Source organism: Camelina sativa, chromosome 10 (assembly GCF_030686135.1).
Source record: "Camelina sativa cultivar CO46 ecotype springtype chromosome 10, ASM3068613v1".
NCBI lineage: Eukaryota > Viridiplantae > Streptophyta > Magnoliopsida > Brassicales > Brassicaceae > Camelina > Camelina sativa.
In genome coordinates this window covers 3,764,030-3,777,937 of record NC_141889.1, presented here as the reverse complement: position 1 = coordinate 3,777,937, position 13,908 = coordinate 3,764,030, and the positions used below count along the sequence as shown (strand labels likewise).

The 13,908-nt window shown below is 36.4% G+C and overlaps 5 protein-coding genes across 6 annotated transcripts; 3 read left to right on the top strand and 2 right to left on the bottom strand.

Moving 5' to 3' along the window:
- Nucleotides 1-140: 140 nt before the first annotated feature.
- Nucleotides 141-1,925, top strand: LOC104716992 (UPF0481 protein At3g47200). Its single transcript, XM_087469170.1, has one exon. It carries the CDS (start codon nucleotides 582-584, stop codon nucleotides 1,824-1,826), a length of 1,245 nt encoding a protein of 414 aa, XP_087325296.1. The 5' UTR covers nucleotides 141-581; the 3' UTR covers nucleotides 1,827-1,925.
- Nucleotides 1,926-2,058: 133 nt separating this feature from the next.
- Nucleotides 2,059-3,652, top strand: LOC104716990 (UPF0481 protein At3g47200-like). The gene has a single exon (XM_010434490.3). The coding sequence runs from the start codon at nucleotides 2,338-2,340 to the stop codon at nucleotides 3,577-3,579; it is 1,242 nt and encodes a 413-aa protein (XP_010432792.1). The 5' UTR covers nucleotides 2,059-2,337; the 3' UTR covers nucleotides 3,580-3,652.
- Nucleotides 3,653-4,166: 514 nt separating this feature from the next.
- On the top strand, nucleotides 4,167-4,911 carry LOC104716989 (large ribosomal subunit protein eL39z/eL39x). Its single transcript, XM_010434488.3, has 3 exons — nucleotides 4,167-4,294; nucleotides 4,455-4,558; nucleotides 4,698-4,911. The coding sequence occupies exons 1-3, from the start codon at nucleotides 4,292-4,294 to the stop codon at nucleotides 4,744-4,746; spliced, it is 156 nt and encodes a 51-aa protein (XP_010432790.1). The 5' UTR covers nucleotides 4,167-4,291; the 3' UTR covers nucleotides 4,747-4,911.
- Nucleotides 4,912-5,272: 361 nt separating this feature from the next.
- LOC104716988 (aspartate aminotransferase, chloroplastic) lies at nucleotides 5,273-8,511 on the bottom strand. 2 transcript variants are annotated; one of them, XM_010434487.3, is made up of 12 exons: nucleotides 8,150-8,511; nucleotides 7,953-8,020; nucleotides 7,762-7,812; nucleotides 7,405-7,599; nucleotides 7,259-7,297; nucleotides 7,080-7,169; nucleotides 6,882-6,990; nucleotides 6,687-6,796; nucleotides 6,362-6,505; nucleotides 6,098-6,264; nucleotides 5,715-5,979; nucleotides 5,273-5,625 (listed from the first exon to the last, which is right to left on the bottom strand). In XM_010434487.3, the coding sequence occupies exons 2-12, from the start codon at nucleotides 8,010-8,012 to the stop codon at nucleotides 5,494-5,496; spliced, it is 1,362 nt and encodes a 453-aa protein (XP_010432789.2). In that variant the 5' UTR covers nucleotides 8,013-8,020; nucleotides 8,150-8,511; the 3' UTR covers nucleotides 5,273-5,493. The 2 variants fall into 2 exon arrangements, with proteins under 2 accessions (XP_010432789.2, XP_010432788.2); XM_010434486.3 differs by having other exon boundaries at nucleotides 8,169-8,406.
- LOC104716986 (putative receptor-like protein kinase At1g80640) lies at nucleotides 8,403-11,816 on the bottom strand. The gene is made up of 10 exons (XM_010434485.3): nucleotides 11,260-11,816; nucleotides 10,782-10,943; nucleotides 10,440-10,651; nucleotides 10,213-10,345; nucleotides 9,981-10,044; nucleotides 9,806-9,902; nucleotides 9,472-9,574; nucleotides 8,967-9,085; nucleotides 8,794-8,883; nucleotides 8,403-8,682 (listed from the first exon to the last, which is right to left on the bottom strand). The coding sequence occupies exons 1-10, from the start codon at nucleotides 11,408-11,410 to the stop codon at nucleotides 8,545-8,547; spliced, it is 1,269 nt and encodes a 422-aa protein (XP_010432787.1). The 5' UTR covers nucleotides 11,411-11,816; the 3' UTR covers nucleotides 8,403-8,544.
- Nucleotides 11,817-13,908: the final 2,092 nt, after the last annotated feature.

The following is a 13,908-nucleotide window of genomic DNA, read 5'->3' as shown; positions in this document are numbered from 1 at the left end:
TGAGCTCTGAGGGATTATTTTCTTGACAAGGAGTGATAGCTTCTGCAGAATCTTGTTTTCTTTCTTTGGAGTGATTTTTTGGCCTGTCTTCAGGGATGCACAACAATACCTCTCTTCTAAGCTAGCTTACTTGATTTCTACTTTATCATCTTTTTTTTTTTTTTTTTCTCTTAAGGTGTGGTTGAATAAGATGAAATCTTTGACTTGGTCACACACATTTTTTTTTTCTGGGCAAACGACCAAATATCAAAAAATGAAACAACAACCAATCAAAATGCCAATATATATGTATATATGTATTATTAAATGCCAACCAATCAATGGTTATCTTATAATCCCTTTTATTCAAGACTAAAGTATACAAAACAAGTACTTCTTTGGACCTGTGTGCTTGATATTTTCAGCGTTGAAATCTCTTCAAGCGTCTTTCTCCGTTTCTTCCTTCCAGAGTCCAAAAGAATACGTGTGAAATGTTGACTTTTGAAAGGTGTAAGTGGTGTGTGCTTAGTTAAGAGTTTTCCTCTAGAGAATCTTTTCTATCTCTTTACTCTTTAGACGTGTTCTGTTTAGAATAGGAAAGGATGGATCAGAATGAAGGTGATGATGCTCTTATAGATTCCATCAAAGCTAAGTTAGACTCTTTGTCTTCTCTTACAATCCATTGCTGTATCTACAAGGTACCTAATAAGCTCCGCAGACTCAATCCTGATGCATACACGCCTCGGCTTGTGTCCTTTGGCCCTTTGCATCGCGGTAAAGAAGAGCTTCAAGCCATGGAAGAGCATAAATACAGGTACTTACAGAGTTTTATTCTTAGAACAGACTGTACTCTAGAAGAGCTTGTTAGAGTTGTTAGGACTTGGGAACAAAAAGCTCGAAGCTGTTATGCAGAAGATGTGAAACTTAATAGCGATGAGTTTGTTGAGATGTTAGTTGTAGATGGTAGCTTCTTGGTCGAACTTCTTTTGAGGTCTCATTATCCTCAGCTTAGAGGCGAGAAAGATAGCATATTTGGTAATTCAATGATGATCACCGACGTGTGTCGTGACTTGATTTTGATCGAAAATCAGTTACCCTTTTTTGTCGTAAAGGAGATTTTTCTTCTTTTGTTTGTTTACTACCAACAAGGAACGCCTTCAATCCTAAAGCTTGCTCAACGCCATTTCAGCTGTTTCTTAAGTAACATTGATGATGAGATGCTTACTTCAGAGCCAAAGCATTTTGTTGATCTTCTGAGGTCTTGTTACTTGCCACTGGTCCCAGCCAGATTGAAAGAAACCACATTGAAGGTTGAAAATGCACCTGAAGCAACAGAGTTACACACTGCTGGTGTTAACTTCAAGCCAGCAGAGACCAGTTGTTTACTTGACATTAGCTTTGCTGATGGAGTACTCAAGATTCCTACCATCTTCATCGATGATCTCACAGAATCCCTCTACAGAAACATCATTGCGTTTGAACAATGTCATTGCTCAGATAAGAACTTCCTCCACTACATCAGGTTGCTCGGTTGCTTCATTAAATCCCCTACTGATGCTAACTTACTCATCCGTAGTGGGATCATCGTGAACAATCTCGGGAACGCAGAAGATGTTTCAAAGTTGTTCCATAGCATCTACAAAGAGGTTATATTTGGTAGAAGATTCTACTTTCAGACAATTTCAGAGAATCTTCAAGCTTACTGCAACACACCATGGAACAGGTGGAAGGCGATTCTGAGACGTGACTACTTCCACAGTCCTTGGTCAGTTGTTTCTGTTTTTGCTGCTATACTTCTTATCTTTCTCACTTTCATACAGGCTGCATGCTCTATCTTGGCTCTGTAAAAATCTTTTGGTGAAGGCTCTGTAAAAGTCTTTTGGAACATCACTTGGATCATAAAGCTAAACATTTGTCTAATGAATATATATGATTATAAATGGAAAGCAGAGTCAGATGTGTCGTACACCCGCTATGAGTTGTTTGTGGGTATTGAAGGCTGGTATCAGCATACATACATATATTAAACAAGTTATTTTGCTACCCCTACAATACCAATAGGGATTTTCTTGGGCCTCCTAATCCCTATCCCCTTTTCAGAAAGACAAAATACACTCCTATGAGGTGTGTTTGGGGATAATGTTAGGCCCAAAAAATTAGACATCCCATTAGACTTAGTCTGCGTGGACTCATCACATGTCTTCTAATTTTGTTTTTTTTGGTTAAAGTCTCTGCAAGCGTCATATCTGAAACGTTGACTTCTAAAAGCTTCTTTCCTCCGGAGATCATCTTCTCTCTTTATTCCTATGACGTATTCTGGTTTGTTTCTTTATGAGTCTCTCTGATGCATAGTTGAGGATGGATCAGAATGAAGGTGATGATGCCCTTGTAAAGTCCATCAAAGCAAAGTTGGAATCCTTGTCTTCTCTTTCAGCTCAGTGTAGTATCTACAAAGTACCCAATAAACTCCGCAAGCTCAATCCTGATGCATATACGCCTCGAATTGTGTCCTTTGGAACGTTTCATCGCGGTAAAGAAGAGCTTCAAGCCATGGAAGAGCATAAATATAGGTACTTAAAGAGTTTTATCCCTAGAACAAACTTCAGTCTAGAGGACCTTGTTAGAATTGCAAGAACATGGGAACAACATGCTCGCAACTGTTATGCAGAAGATGTGAAACTTACCACAGATGAGTTTGTGGAGATGTTAGTTGTAGATGGAAGCTTCTTGGTTGAACTTCTTTTGAGGTCTCGTAATCCTCTGCTTAGAGATGAGAAAGATCGCATATTTGGGAAGCCAATGATGATCGCCGACGTGTGCCGTGACATGCTTTTGATAGAGAATCAGTTACCCTTTTTCGTCGTAAAGGGTTTATTCCTTCTCCTGTACTACCAACAAGGTACACCTTCAATCATGGAGATGGTTCAATGCCACTTCAGTTGTTTCTTGAGCAACATTGATGACAAGAAATTTATTTTAGAGCCAGAGCATTTTGTTGATCTTCTGAGGTCTTGTTATCTGCCACTAGTTCCGATCAGGTTAGAAGAAACCACATTAAATGTTGACAATGCACCTGAAGCAACAGAGCTTCACACTGCTGGTGTTAGGTTCAAGCCAGCAGAGACAAGCAGTTGTTTACTTGACATTACCTTTGTTGATGGACTACTGAAAATTCCCACCGTTTTCATTGATGATCTCACGGAATCACTCTACAGAAACATTATCGTGTTTGAACAATGCCATTTCTCAGACAAGAACTTCCTCCACTACACCACGCTGCTCGGTTGCTTCGTTAAATCGCCTAAAGATGCTGAATTGCTCATCCGCAGTGGCATACTCGTGAACAATCTTGGGAATGCAGAAGATGTTTCAAAGTTGTTTAATAGCATCTGCAAAGAGGTCGTCTTCGGTAGAAGATTTTACTTTTCGACACTCTCTGAGAAACTACAAGCTTACTGCAACACACCATGGAACAGGTGGAAGGCGATATTGAGACGTGACTATTTCCACAATCCTTGGTCAGTTGCTTCTGTTTTGGCTGCTATACTTCTTATCATTCTCACTTTCATACAGGCTGTATGCTCTATCTTGGCTCTGTAAAGTCTTTTGGAACATCACTTGGATCATGGAAACAACATTTTGTCATATGAATAAATATTATTTTAATGATTCACTGTTTTGTTTGGTTTTTCAATTTTTCATGAGATGGCACTCCCTAGAGAGAAGCATTAGGCGGTGGATAACTTAACAGTCTAACTACTGTTATAGCTAAGGCAAATAAAAAGACAAGTTACAACTGTAGAGACCAAAAATAATGTCTGAAACTGGGATTAGTCACCTGATGCAAGTGCTTGAGCCAGTGAGATGTGCTGACTTGGCCACGCCTTAGTTGTATCTTTGATTTCATCTTAAGAATAGTGTTGCCACGCTTATCAAGTCTTACACTGTCAAATTCTGTTAGAAAGACACTAATCTAATGTCCCCTTTGCCGTCCTATTAGATTAGTGTCTTTCTAACAGAATTTGACAGTGTAAGACTTGATAAGCGTGGCAACAGTGTGTTCTTTGGAGCCTACAGTATATAAAAAAATCAAAACCAGTGAAATCACTATAAAATTTGACTTTTTTACTCTTTGAGTCTATATAATGGGCCTTGGGCCTAAATATGAAGCCTTAAAAATATTTTATATTGTCGTATGAAAAGCCCAGTTAGATCATGATTAGGGTTTCCTCTTTTTAAGTTAAAAACGTTGGTCGCCTCTTCTGTATAGTTTTGCCTCGCTGAGCAGCTGCAAAATCTTCACGACTTCAAGATGGTAAGCTTCTCTCTCTCTCTATTGAAAAATTCAATCTTTTGTTTGAATTGGTCGCTTGTTTGATCTGTTTGATTGGAATCTAGGGTTTTAATGTTAGTTAGAAAATGAATGAGATTACTGATTTTGAATTTTTTGTTGAAAATAATATGAAATGTAACAGCCGTCGCACAAGTCGTTTATGATCAAGAAGAAGCTGGGGAAGAAGATGAGGCAGAACAGGCCTATTCCTCACTGGATTCGTCTCCGTACCGACAACACCATCAGGTTCGTCAACTTTGTTCTTTTCTTTTGTTTATTCCCGATCTGTCAAATTGAAGGAGTTTGTAGTTGTCTTAGTGGGTGAGTTCTGAAACCAGTATTTTTTCGTGTTGTAATGGTTTTGTTGTCTGGTTTTTATTTTCAGGTACAATGCCAAGCGCAGACACTGGCGTAGAACCAAGCTCGGATTCTAAGTGATAAGCCTTCTGAAAGAGTCTTCTTTTATCTGTTGGGTTTAGAATTTCCTCAAGTTCTTTTGGATTTAAGTTAATGACATTTTCACTTTTCTGTAAGACTTAATCTCTCTTATGATTGATGTTACCAAATTTTCTTTCTATAAGAGATGTTATTTCGTAGCATTTGATTGATTTTGACTATTTAAGCATGTCGTTGTTTGCTTCCATGTTACATTCTCGCAACTTAGAATCTGAATAGGATTTTGAATCATATCAGTTATAATAGGCCTGTGTTTGAAATGTTACATGGTGCCTCGTGCTGGCTAGAAGTTTTAGAATATCTTTTGGTAGTCCGTTTTTGAGAAGTTATGATATTGTCGTAGTGACCACTTGGTTGTTTGATGACAAAGCACTGAAGCAGACAATGTAGAAGTAGAACTATAAATGGTATTATAAAGATAATTACGCCAAACACAATCTGATCACGTCTGTCGAAAATTCTCAAGAGTTTAATTGTGTGAAATTGGGTAAATACAATCGGAACAAGTAAAAAAGTTCTTCTATAACTCGATTGGAGTCTCCCAATACAACAAGGCCTGTCAAACACAATAAAATCAAGAGGTTCCTCGACAAAATGTCTAGCTATCATACTCTGAGCTAGCTTTATTAATTTAGCCTTTCTGGTTGTATCAATCAAAGATCACAAAAGAAGCTCAAAAAGTATATAAAACTTGGTTCTTATTGTCATTTTACTATATCTCCCACTCAACTTACGTTGTGGTACGAGTCAATGATGGCATCAGCAAGGTACTCGCATTTCGCCATTGACAATCCTGCCAACGATATTCTTCCGTCTTTGGTCATGTACACATGCCACTTGTTCGTCATGTTATCGCTCTGCTCGTTACCCAAAAGACAATACAACGTTCAACATCTCATGTCTAAACAAAGCCAAATATATAAATGAGTAGTAGTAATGGGCATACCTGAGCTTTGTTCAAGCCAGTGAAAGAGAACATGCCAATTTGCTTCAGAATGAAGGACCAGTCCTTCCCGCTCTTGTCTTTTGAAACGAGGCTATCGTACAACTCTTGTCTCACCGTCTTTATTCTTCCAGCCATCATTTCCATTTCTGCTTTCCATTCACCGAACATAATTGCATCCCCCACGACATTAGCCACAATTCTCGCGCCATGAACTGGTGGGTTCGAGTACATAGGCCGAGCAATCCTTTTCAATTGACTCTTGACCCTGAAAGAAAGTAATGTCACTGGTTAAGGTCTATTGACGGTAAAAGGTAAAAACTGAGACTCCAAGATTGCTTGCAAAGTTGCAATAGGCTCATGATATGAAATTTGAGCGAGTGTACCTAGTAGCAGCATCGGCTGATGAGCATACGACATTGATTGCCCCAATTCTTTCTGCATAAAGACCTAAATTTTTACTATATGACTGAGCAACAAAAAACTCCATTCCCCTCTCAGCAAATAATCTCACAGATGCTGCATCTTCATCAAGGCTTCCACTAGCAAAGCCCTGAAAAATTGGTGCATGTAAACATCAAATAAGTTGACCTTGATCCGCTTAACTGTCTTGAGAAACACGATACTAGGAAACTGTAAGAATGGAATACCTGGTATGCAACATCAAAGAATGGGATATGGTTCTTTTCCTGAATGACATCAGCAATTTTCACCCACTGTTCTGGGGTAGGGTCAATTCCAGTTGGGTTGTGAGCACATCCGTGAAGCAAGATGAAAGATCCTTCTGGAGCTTCCTGTACAAAGTCAAGCAAAAACCATCATGATCCATCAGAGTTTCTCGAATTATCACACATGTAGAAATGCAAACAAGTACTCATTTTGGATTAGTCAATACAAAAATGAAAACATGAAATACAGTTTGTTGATTCATTTATAAGGCAATGTTGAATAGAAGAAAAGCGTAGGTTGTCCCACCTTAATATCTGCTATCATTCCTTCAAAGTCCAAACCAATTGTTTTTGGATCATAGTACCGGTATTCAGACCATGGAACTTTGGCATCATTGAAGATATTCTTGTGATTACCTGAAGTAGTTGTTTTGTCAGTTGATAAAGGCGGTTAAATATGAACGCGAAATACCCAAAAAAATTTGTTGTCAAAGCAACTTACCCCAGGTTGGTGATGATATCACAACTTTTGCTCCAGGAAAATAACGCTCTATAAGAGCCGCTGCTAATCGCAGTGAACCTGTTCCTGAAAGACCCTGAATTGTTGCTACCTGTTGATTTATAGCCAAGGCAAATGAATTAGCTCAGAAACAGAAGCATAATGAGAAAACATTTTAACAACATGACGATCCAGACATACTCTTTGTTCCTTAATAACAGGATGACCAGCTCCAAATAGCAACTCAGCAGTAGCCTTGTTGAATGCTGTCAACCCCTCAATTGGGAGATACTGCATTTTTCATCCAAGTGGGGTAAGTTTTAAGCATATTATGATGACGATCCGATTGCTTGTAGACATTTTCAAGTACACAAAGTTACCTCTTTGTTATCTCCTCTCTCCAACATCAAATTCTCTGCCTGTCAACGAGAGTAATGAGGTTACATGGAAGGAGCTATCAGGAATAAAGAAACTATCTATAAATGAGGAAACGAATATGAGCAAACAAAAGTGGACAAGTAGCAACCTTTTTAACAACATTAAGCACATAAGGCTGGAGTTCCTCAGTTCGATAAGCACCAACACCAAGATTGAGTTTCATCTCGTTAGTGTCAGCTTTGAATGCTTCGCTGACTCCAAGAATAGGGTCTGGAGGAGCCATAGTTATACCCTCAAAACGAGAAGGCTTGACTGCAACCGTCATAGTCACCCGGCTAAAAGACTGAAACCAAAAATCCAATTTCTCAGATACAAAAACTACACTTACTAGACTAATAAACAACAAAATCAGATAGATTATTTAGCTCCACATGAGTTTTCAGCTCTAAAACGTCACTGAGATTGTTCAGGTTGGAGGAAAAAAAAAACAAAGTAAAGACAGTACCTTTGCTTTCAGGAACGGGTTCGAACCTGAAGTTCCAAGCTTTAGCTTATCCTGTTCAAGTTCAATCGAAAAAAGAAAAAAAAGACAAAAAAAAAACAGGATCGTGAGTGACACTGATGCGGAATCATTGCTCAGCCCATATATCCAATTTACTCGAAAAGAACACAAACATAGAGAACAGTGAAAAGTACCTTGCTAATCTCGCGTGGTAAGAGAGAAGTAGAACCGAGAGACAACATTGAAGAAGCCATGGATAAAGCTGCACAGATCTCAAAATCAGTGAAGTAGTAGTACGAGGATGGATAAGCAATTCCAAAATAAGACAGTGATGTGACGATATGATCCACAGAAGATGATCAAACGAGGTAAAGAATCACAGGATTTTTACCGTAGCTGATCTGTCACACCTGGATTTGGTAAGAATCGCGCGGTTTCGAAACGATCAGATCGACAGATTGAAGGATCACGGAGAGCAGGACACGACGATATGTACGAAGTTGTTCTTGATACGGGTACAATGGTCATTTAGATCGTGTTTTAAAATCTATTTGTTAAATATTGAATATGTGATTAGCTAAGTTGGTGATTAGTGTGGGTTGATACAACCAGAGATACAATATTTATTTAATTTGTGTAAAAAATTTGACAACACAATTTATTTATATAAGAAATTTACAAATACAATAATTTGAAGTTTCTGTGCTCACATTTCTACCCCAATCGACTCTCTAAAATCCCCCCCCCCCCCCCAAAAAAAAAAAGCAAACAAATTATTAATTTCTTTTAAGAGGATGGTGGTGTTAACCGGAGAGTGCCTCCTAGCTCTACCGGAACCAGCGGAACAAGTGAGTGAAGAACATCGGTTATCAACGGTCGGTAACTCGGTTCTGGTTGTACGCAAAGCACTGCCACGGCTGCTACCTAAACAACTCATTTCCGGTTTGATTTACGGTTCAACAAAATTAAGGAATGAATCTACAATCAATCGGGTATTAAGCCTAAACCAATAGAAAAAAAAAAGATGACTCAAACCTGGTATAAGTGCTTATGATCCATTGTATCTTTGATAACCGGATCCACTATTTTGGGAAGCTTTGATCTATCCGTAAGTTGAGGCATTGCCTACAAAGTTTTTGAATTATTCAACATTGCAATCTATTAACCTACCTGTAATTGGCAATAACTTCAAGTCAAACCGGACTTACCCAAGTCACAAGAGATTGGCACTGAACCGAACTCAATTTCTCAACCGGCCGTCTTCCTAGCAAGAGTTCAAGTAGAACCACCCCAAAGGCGTAGACATCACTTTTATCCGTTAATTTTCCTGATCCAACATACAAAAGATATCAACACGTTTCAACGAAACAAGCTCAATCACACAGGTAATTTAGATAGTCTCGGTTAAGCGACTCCACAACAACTATCTCTAATCAAATAATGATTTTTTATGAGATTAGTTGAAATAATACATCAAAACTCAAATGATTTGATTTGATTTGATTTGATTTAGAACAACAATTTCAATTTCAGACGTAATGAAAGGAAACTTATTGTTATGGGGTCACATGTAACAACATGATTATAACGATCAAACTAGTGCTATAACTCCAATGACATGTAACCACATGATTATAACGATCAAACTAGTGCTATAACTCTAATGACATGACAAGGCCGGGACCGAAGTAGAAGGAATTGTGGATATTTTACCATCTAGGAGATATTCTGGAGCAACATAACCTAGTGTCCCTGATAGTTTAATGTTGTTCTTGCCTTGAGCCCCAACCATTACCGCGAGACCAAAATCCGAAATCTGAATGTTGTATCGTTAGAGATGAAAACAAAAACAAAACCCTAGTTTTGGATTGTTTGTTCAAGCAAAGACAAATGGATCAGATTCTTAAATCAACTAAACAATAACCACGATTTAACACTACAAATCTCGTTTAGCTCTGGTTTGGTTTGGTCCAAGTTTCTGGTTTAGTCTAGAAATACATACTCAGAACAGAATCATCATCATTGATCAATGATTTAAGTTGTTTACCTTGGCGTTGAAGGAAGAATCAAGGAGAATGTTTGACGATTTAAGATCTCTGTGGATAATCGGAGGACGACAACGCTCGTGGAGATACTCAACAGCTCTGTTTCCATACCAACAAAAGAAAACGGTTTAGCTAAACCGGTAGAGAGGATTGTTAAATGTGGGCGCTTGATTGTACCTTGCTGTATCAAGAGCAATCTTCATCCGCATGTGCCATGTTAAAGCCGATCCCCGAGAAGGTCCTTAACCATTAACGATGACAAACAATAAATTTTATCGAACAAAAATTATTTATTTCATGTGGTCACATGATTTGTTTTATCTCCGTTATACAATATATTTAATTTTAACTCATGATCTATGACAAGATGATGAGAAGGTAAAAAGAAGATATTTTAAAAGGTTTGTACCGTGTAACTGTGAATCCAAGGATCCGTTTTGCATGAGCTCGTAGACGATAAAACTCGAGCTGATTTCACTTCCATATCCCAACAATGAGATGATGTTCGGGTGGTGAATCTTGCTCAAAAAATTTACTTCGTTCTGAGAGATCAAGATGAGAGGATCAGATTCTTGAAACGAATCAAGATTCCGGAAAAAAAAAAAAAAAAGATAGAACTGATTAGGACTTTGGTACCTGAAATTCTCGTTTTGCTTCTTGACTAACGTTCTCGATCTTTTTGACTGCTGATAGAGTGTTGTTGCTTAAAGAGGCCTTGTAAACATATCCGAATCCGCCTCTTCCTACAAGATTACCTTCTTTGAAACCGCCTGTCGCTTTTTCTAGTGTCTTGTAATCAAAGGACTGCACAAAACCCTTCTTGGATAATGAAATCCCACTCTCACCGCCTTTCACATAAAAACCATTTAGTAAGATATATCAAAACAGAGAAAACACAGAGAACCAATGAAGAAACTGATAAAACCATTAGAAATGTAAATATTGCAGATTTCTCATTCTTGAAAAAGCAATTTTTACCTGAGTTCTTGGTGGTTTTGGGAGATTTCTTAGACCGACAAACCCAAAAGCATAAACAACATAGAAGTATTAGTCCTAGAGAAGCTGAGGTGACTATGAGAGAGATTAAAAGTTTCTTGTGTGCATCTAACTTGTGTTCTTGGCCTCTACCCATTTGGATCCCTGAAATCAGAAGGCAAACAAGAAAAGATTTAGAGATTTCCCTTCAGCTCATCTTCTCATCTGTATTTAGATTCTGGTATGAACCAAACCCCGGTTCTTGATTATCCCAAGCGGATCTAGATAAGTAGTAATATTGAATTTGCTAATCCAATTGAATAACTGAAAAGAGGATACGTAGAAGATAGACAATCCACTCACTAAGCAGCTCAAAAATAGCATTTACGTATATAATTAAAAATCAGATTTTCATTGGTTTACGAAACACACAGATCAATACACAAAAAAAGAGAGAGAGAGAGAGAGAGTGGTACCGTACCTGGAGAGAAGGAAGCCATGGAGGTGTAAACGGGAGAGGGAGAAGGCTGTGAATAAGGTGTAGTAGAAGAAGCAGAAACACTAATGAGGAACTCAAGAACAGAGACCTTAAGAAGAAGAAGAAGAAGATGATGATGAAGAGTCTTTCTCATTTCCTTAACAAGAGACTTCCTATTTGATTCACTCTCCAAGAGACTCTTTGAAACCTTTTAGTGGTGCAAGAGAGATTTTGCCAAGAATGTGAGAATGCTCTTGCAAGATTTGTATCTCTCTTTAATGGAGATCTCTCTTTCATAAATTTTGTTTCCTTTTTTCTTGTCTGCATAAAGGAGGGAAGCAGAAAGTGTTTTTAAAAATAAGTCGAAATCATTCTCTCTGAACTTCTTTATCATCAAATGATTCAAATCAACATGTGAGAGGTTTTGAATGTGATAGTGAACACAAAAGTTATTAAATTCTTACTAACCAAAAACAGTTCAAAATTAATCAATGTAAGTAGTAGATTAGAACAATTAATTACGAAATAATTTGTAACTCATCATTTACATTGGGCCACTCAAATTTTAGAGTGGTCAGATTTAAGATCCTCTTTGTAGCTCCAAGAGTTTACTGACAACAAAAGTTGACCAGTTATGTCAAACCGACAGTCATAAGAAGACTTTCCAGTTTTTTTTTTTTTTTTTTTTTTTTTTTTTTTTTTTTTTTCTTTTGGGTCGTCAATTATATCATCATTAAAGTAAACGCAAACTAAACACAAAATGACGGTTGTGAATGAAAGATCCTTTCGCAAATGTAGAATGAGTACTCATGATTAAAGTGAAATGAATTCCTCTCTTTTATTTTAATGTTTCTTCACTTGGATGAAAGAACTAATCAAGACTTTGGTAAATCTTAATAGATGTGCCTATTTATTAACTTGGTATATGTTTACCAAGTGATTCTTATATCAGTGCAAAGAATCATTATACTTGGATTCTTATACTCCAAGTCTTAGCACTGATATTGGAGTCAGTGATTCTTTGCACTTGCATCGGATAGATCTTTTATTTTGTCAACTACTATTTTATACTAATAAAAAATACACATTGATGGTTCCTAGATATAACGCGAGTATTTCACATAGGCGAAATCCGAAAGGCAACGATGTTAATTATACTAATATGGCATATAACATGATGCAACATATGGGAGTGTAAATGTCTGAATGTTTCATTTGAGAAATGTTTGATTGCGACACCATTTTGTTTGGCTAATCAAGTTGGCTTGGAAGAAAGATATATAGAGCATGTGAAAATAAATGTAAACGAAGAGATGGAAAAAATAAAATAACAAGAGTACAAGAAGTTGAAACCTTTCGGATCCAATTAATCGGATCGATGTGTAAGTCCAAAATGTTAGTTCATGTTGTTAATGCTTGGAGTCCTAGAACATATAACCAACATTTGATATCATCCTTTTCATGCAGTTACCTATCTAATTACATTTGGTATTTTGCATTTTAGTCTTTGAAGCGTTACATTTACATCTCTTACTCTCTTAGTGTCTGAGACTGAATTAACCCCTGCGTCAAAGTGTTCATATAGAATACTGGTTCGGTTATAACTAATATATACCAATCAATGATTGCATAAAAGTTTTTTTTCTGCCTCTCAAAAAAGCCAAGCAGAAATCAAAAGATTGCATGTGTAGTTATACGAAACTGTCAGTATGAATTCGTGGATGCAAATTGAATGACTTTGCAAAGTAGGTGAGAATGTAATAGCGATTAGATTAGCTAGGGTTTAGCCTACCAACCATGCTAATTAATCCAATTTCCTAATTATCGTTTCTTTTCAAGTCCATCATGCTTTTTATCTATTTTGCAACAGAACATGTTTTTATATTAACAAAGCACTAGGATTTAACCCGCGGTGTAACATAAGACTATATTTTAAAAATTTTAAATATTTAAAATACGTATATTATATTTGTTTGTTATTTTATTAATTTTTAAATTATATATCTATAACTATTTATTGAATTTACGGGACGATTTTAATGTTCATATATGATTTTAAATAAAATGGTTAAGTTTTTTTTTTGTTTTTTAATATAAATGTTACTATGTTATCTAAGTTTTGACCGCGGTACACCACTTGATTGTGTTTTTTTTATGTAGAATCATATAGAGATATGTGAGAAGTAATAGTTATTTTATGTGTTTAATGTATATAAAAATTAATTATTTTCATTTTTAATTTATCAATTAAAATTCATTGTTATAAAAGTAAACATATCATGTTACTATGCAGTGCATCTATATATATATAGTGTTTAAAAGAGAATAACAATTAATTTAGCCGAAATAATTTAGGGAAACTATATTATCACCTTCAATAAATGTAGAAAATATTAAATGGAAACTATTAATTAAGCCGAGATAATTTAGAGAAACTAACAGATTTTTTCTCTAACTATTAATTTGAGATACAAACAACTCAAATATGTTTAATATAAAAATAAATTTGAATATTTTTATGGGATTAAAAATTTAATGTGTAGAGTTGTTTGTGAAAAAATCGAAATGTATAGATGTTGTTTAGCTATTTATAGCAATAAACGTATCAAATTAGGTAGATTTAAATAGTTTTATTAATTGAATTTCTACGAA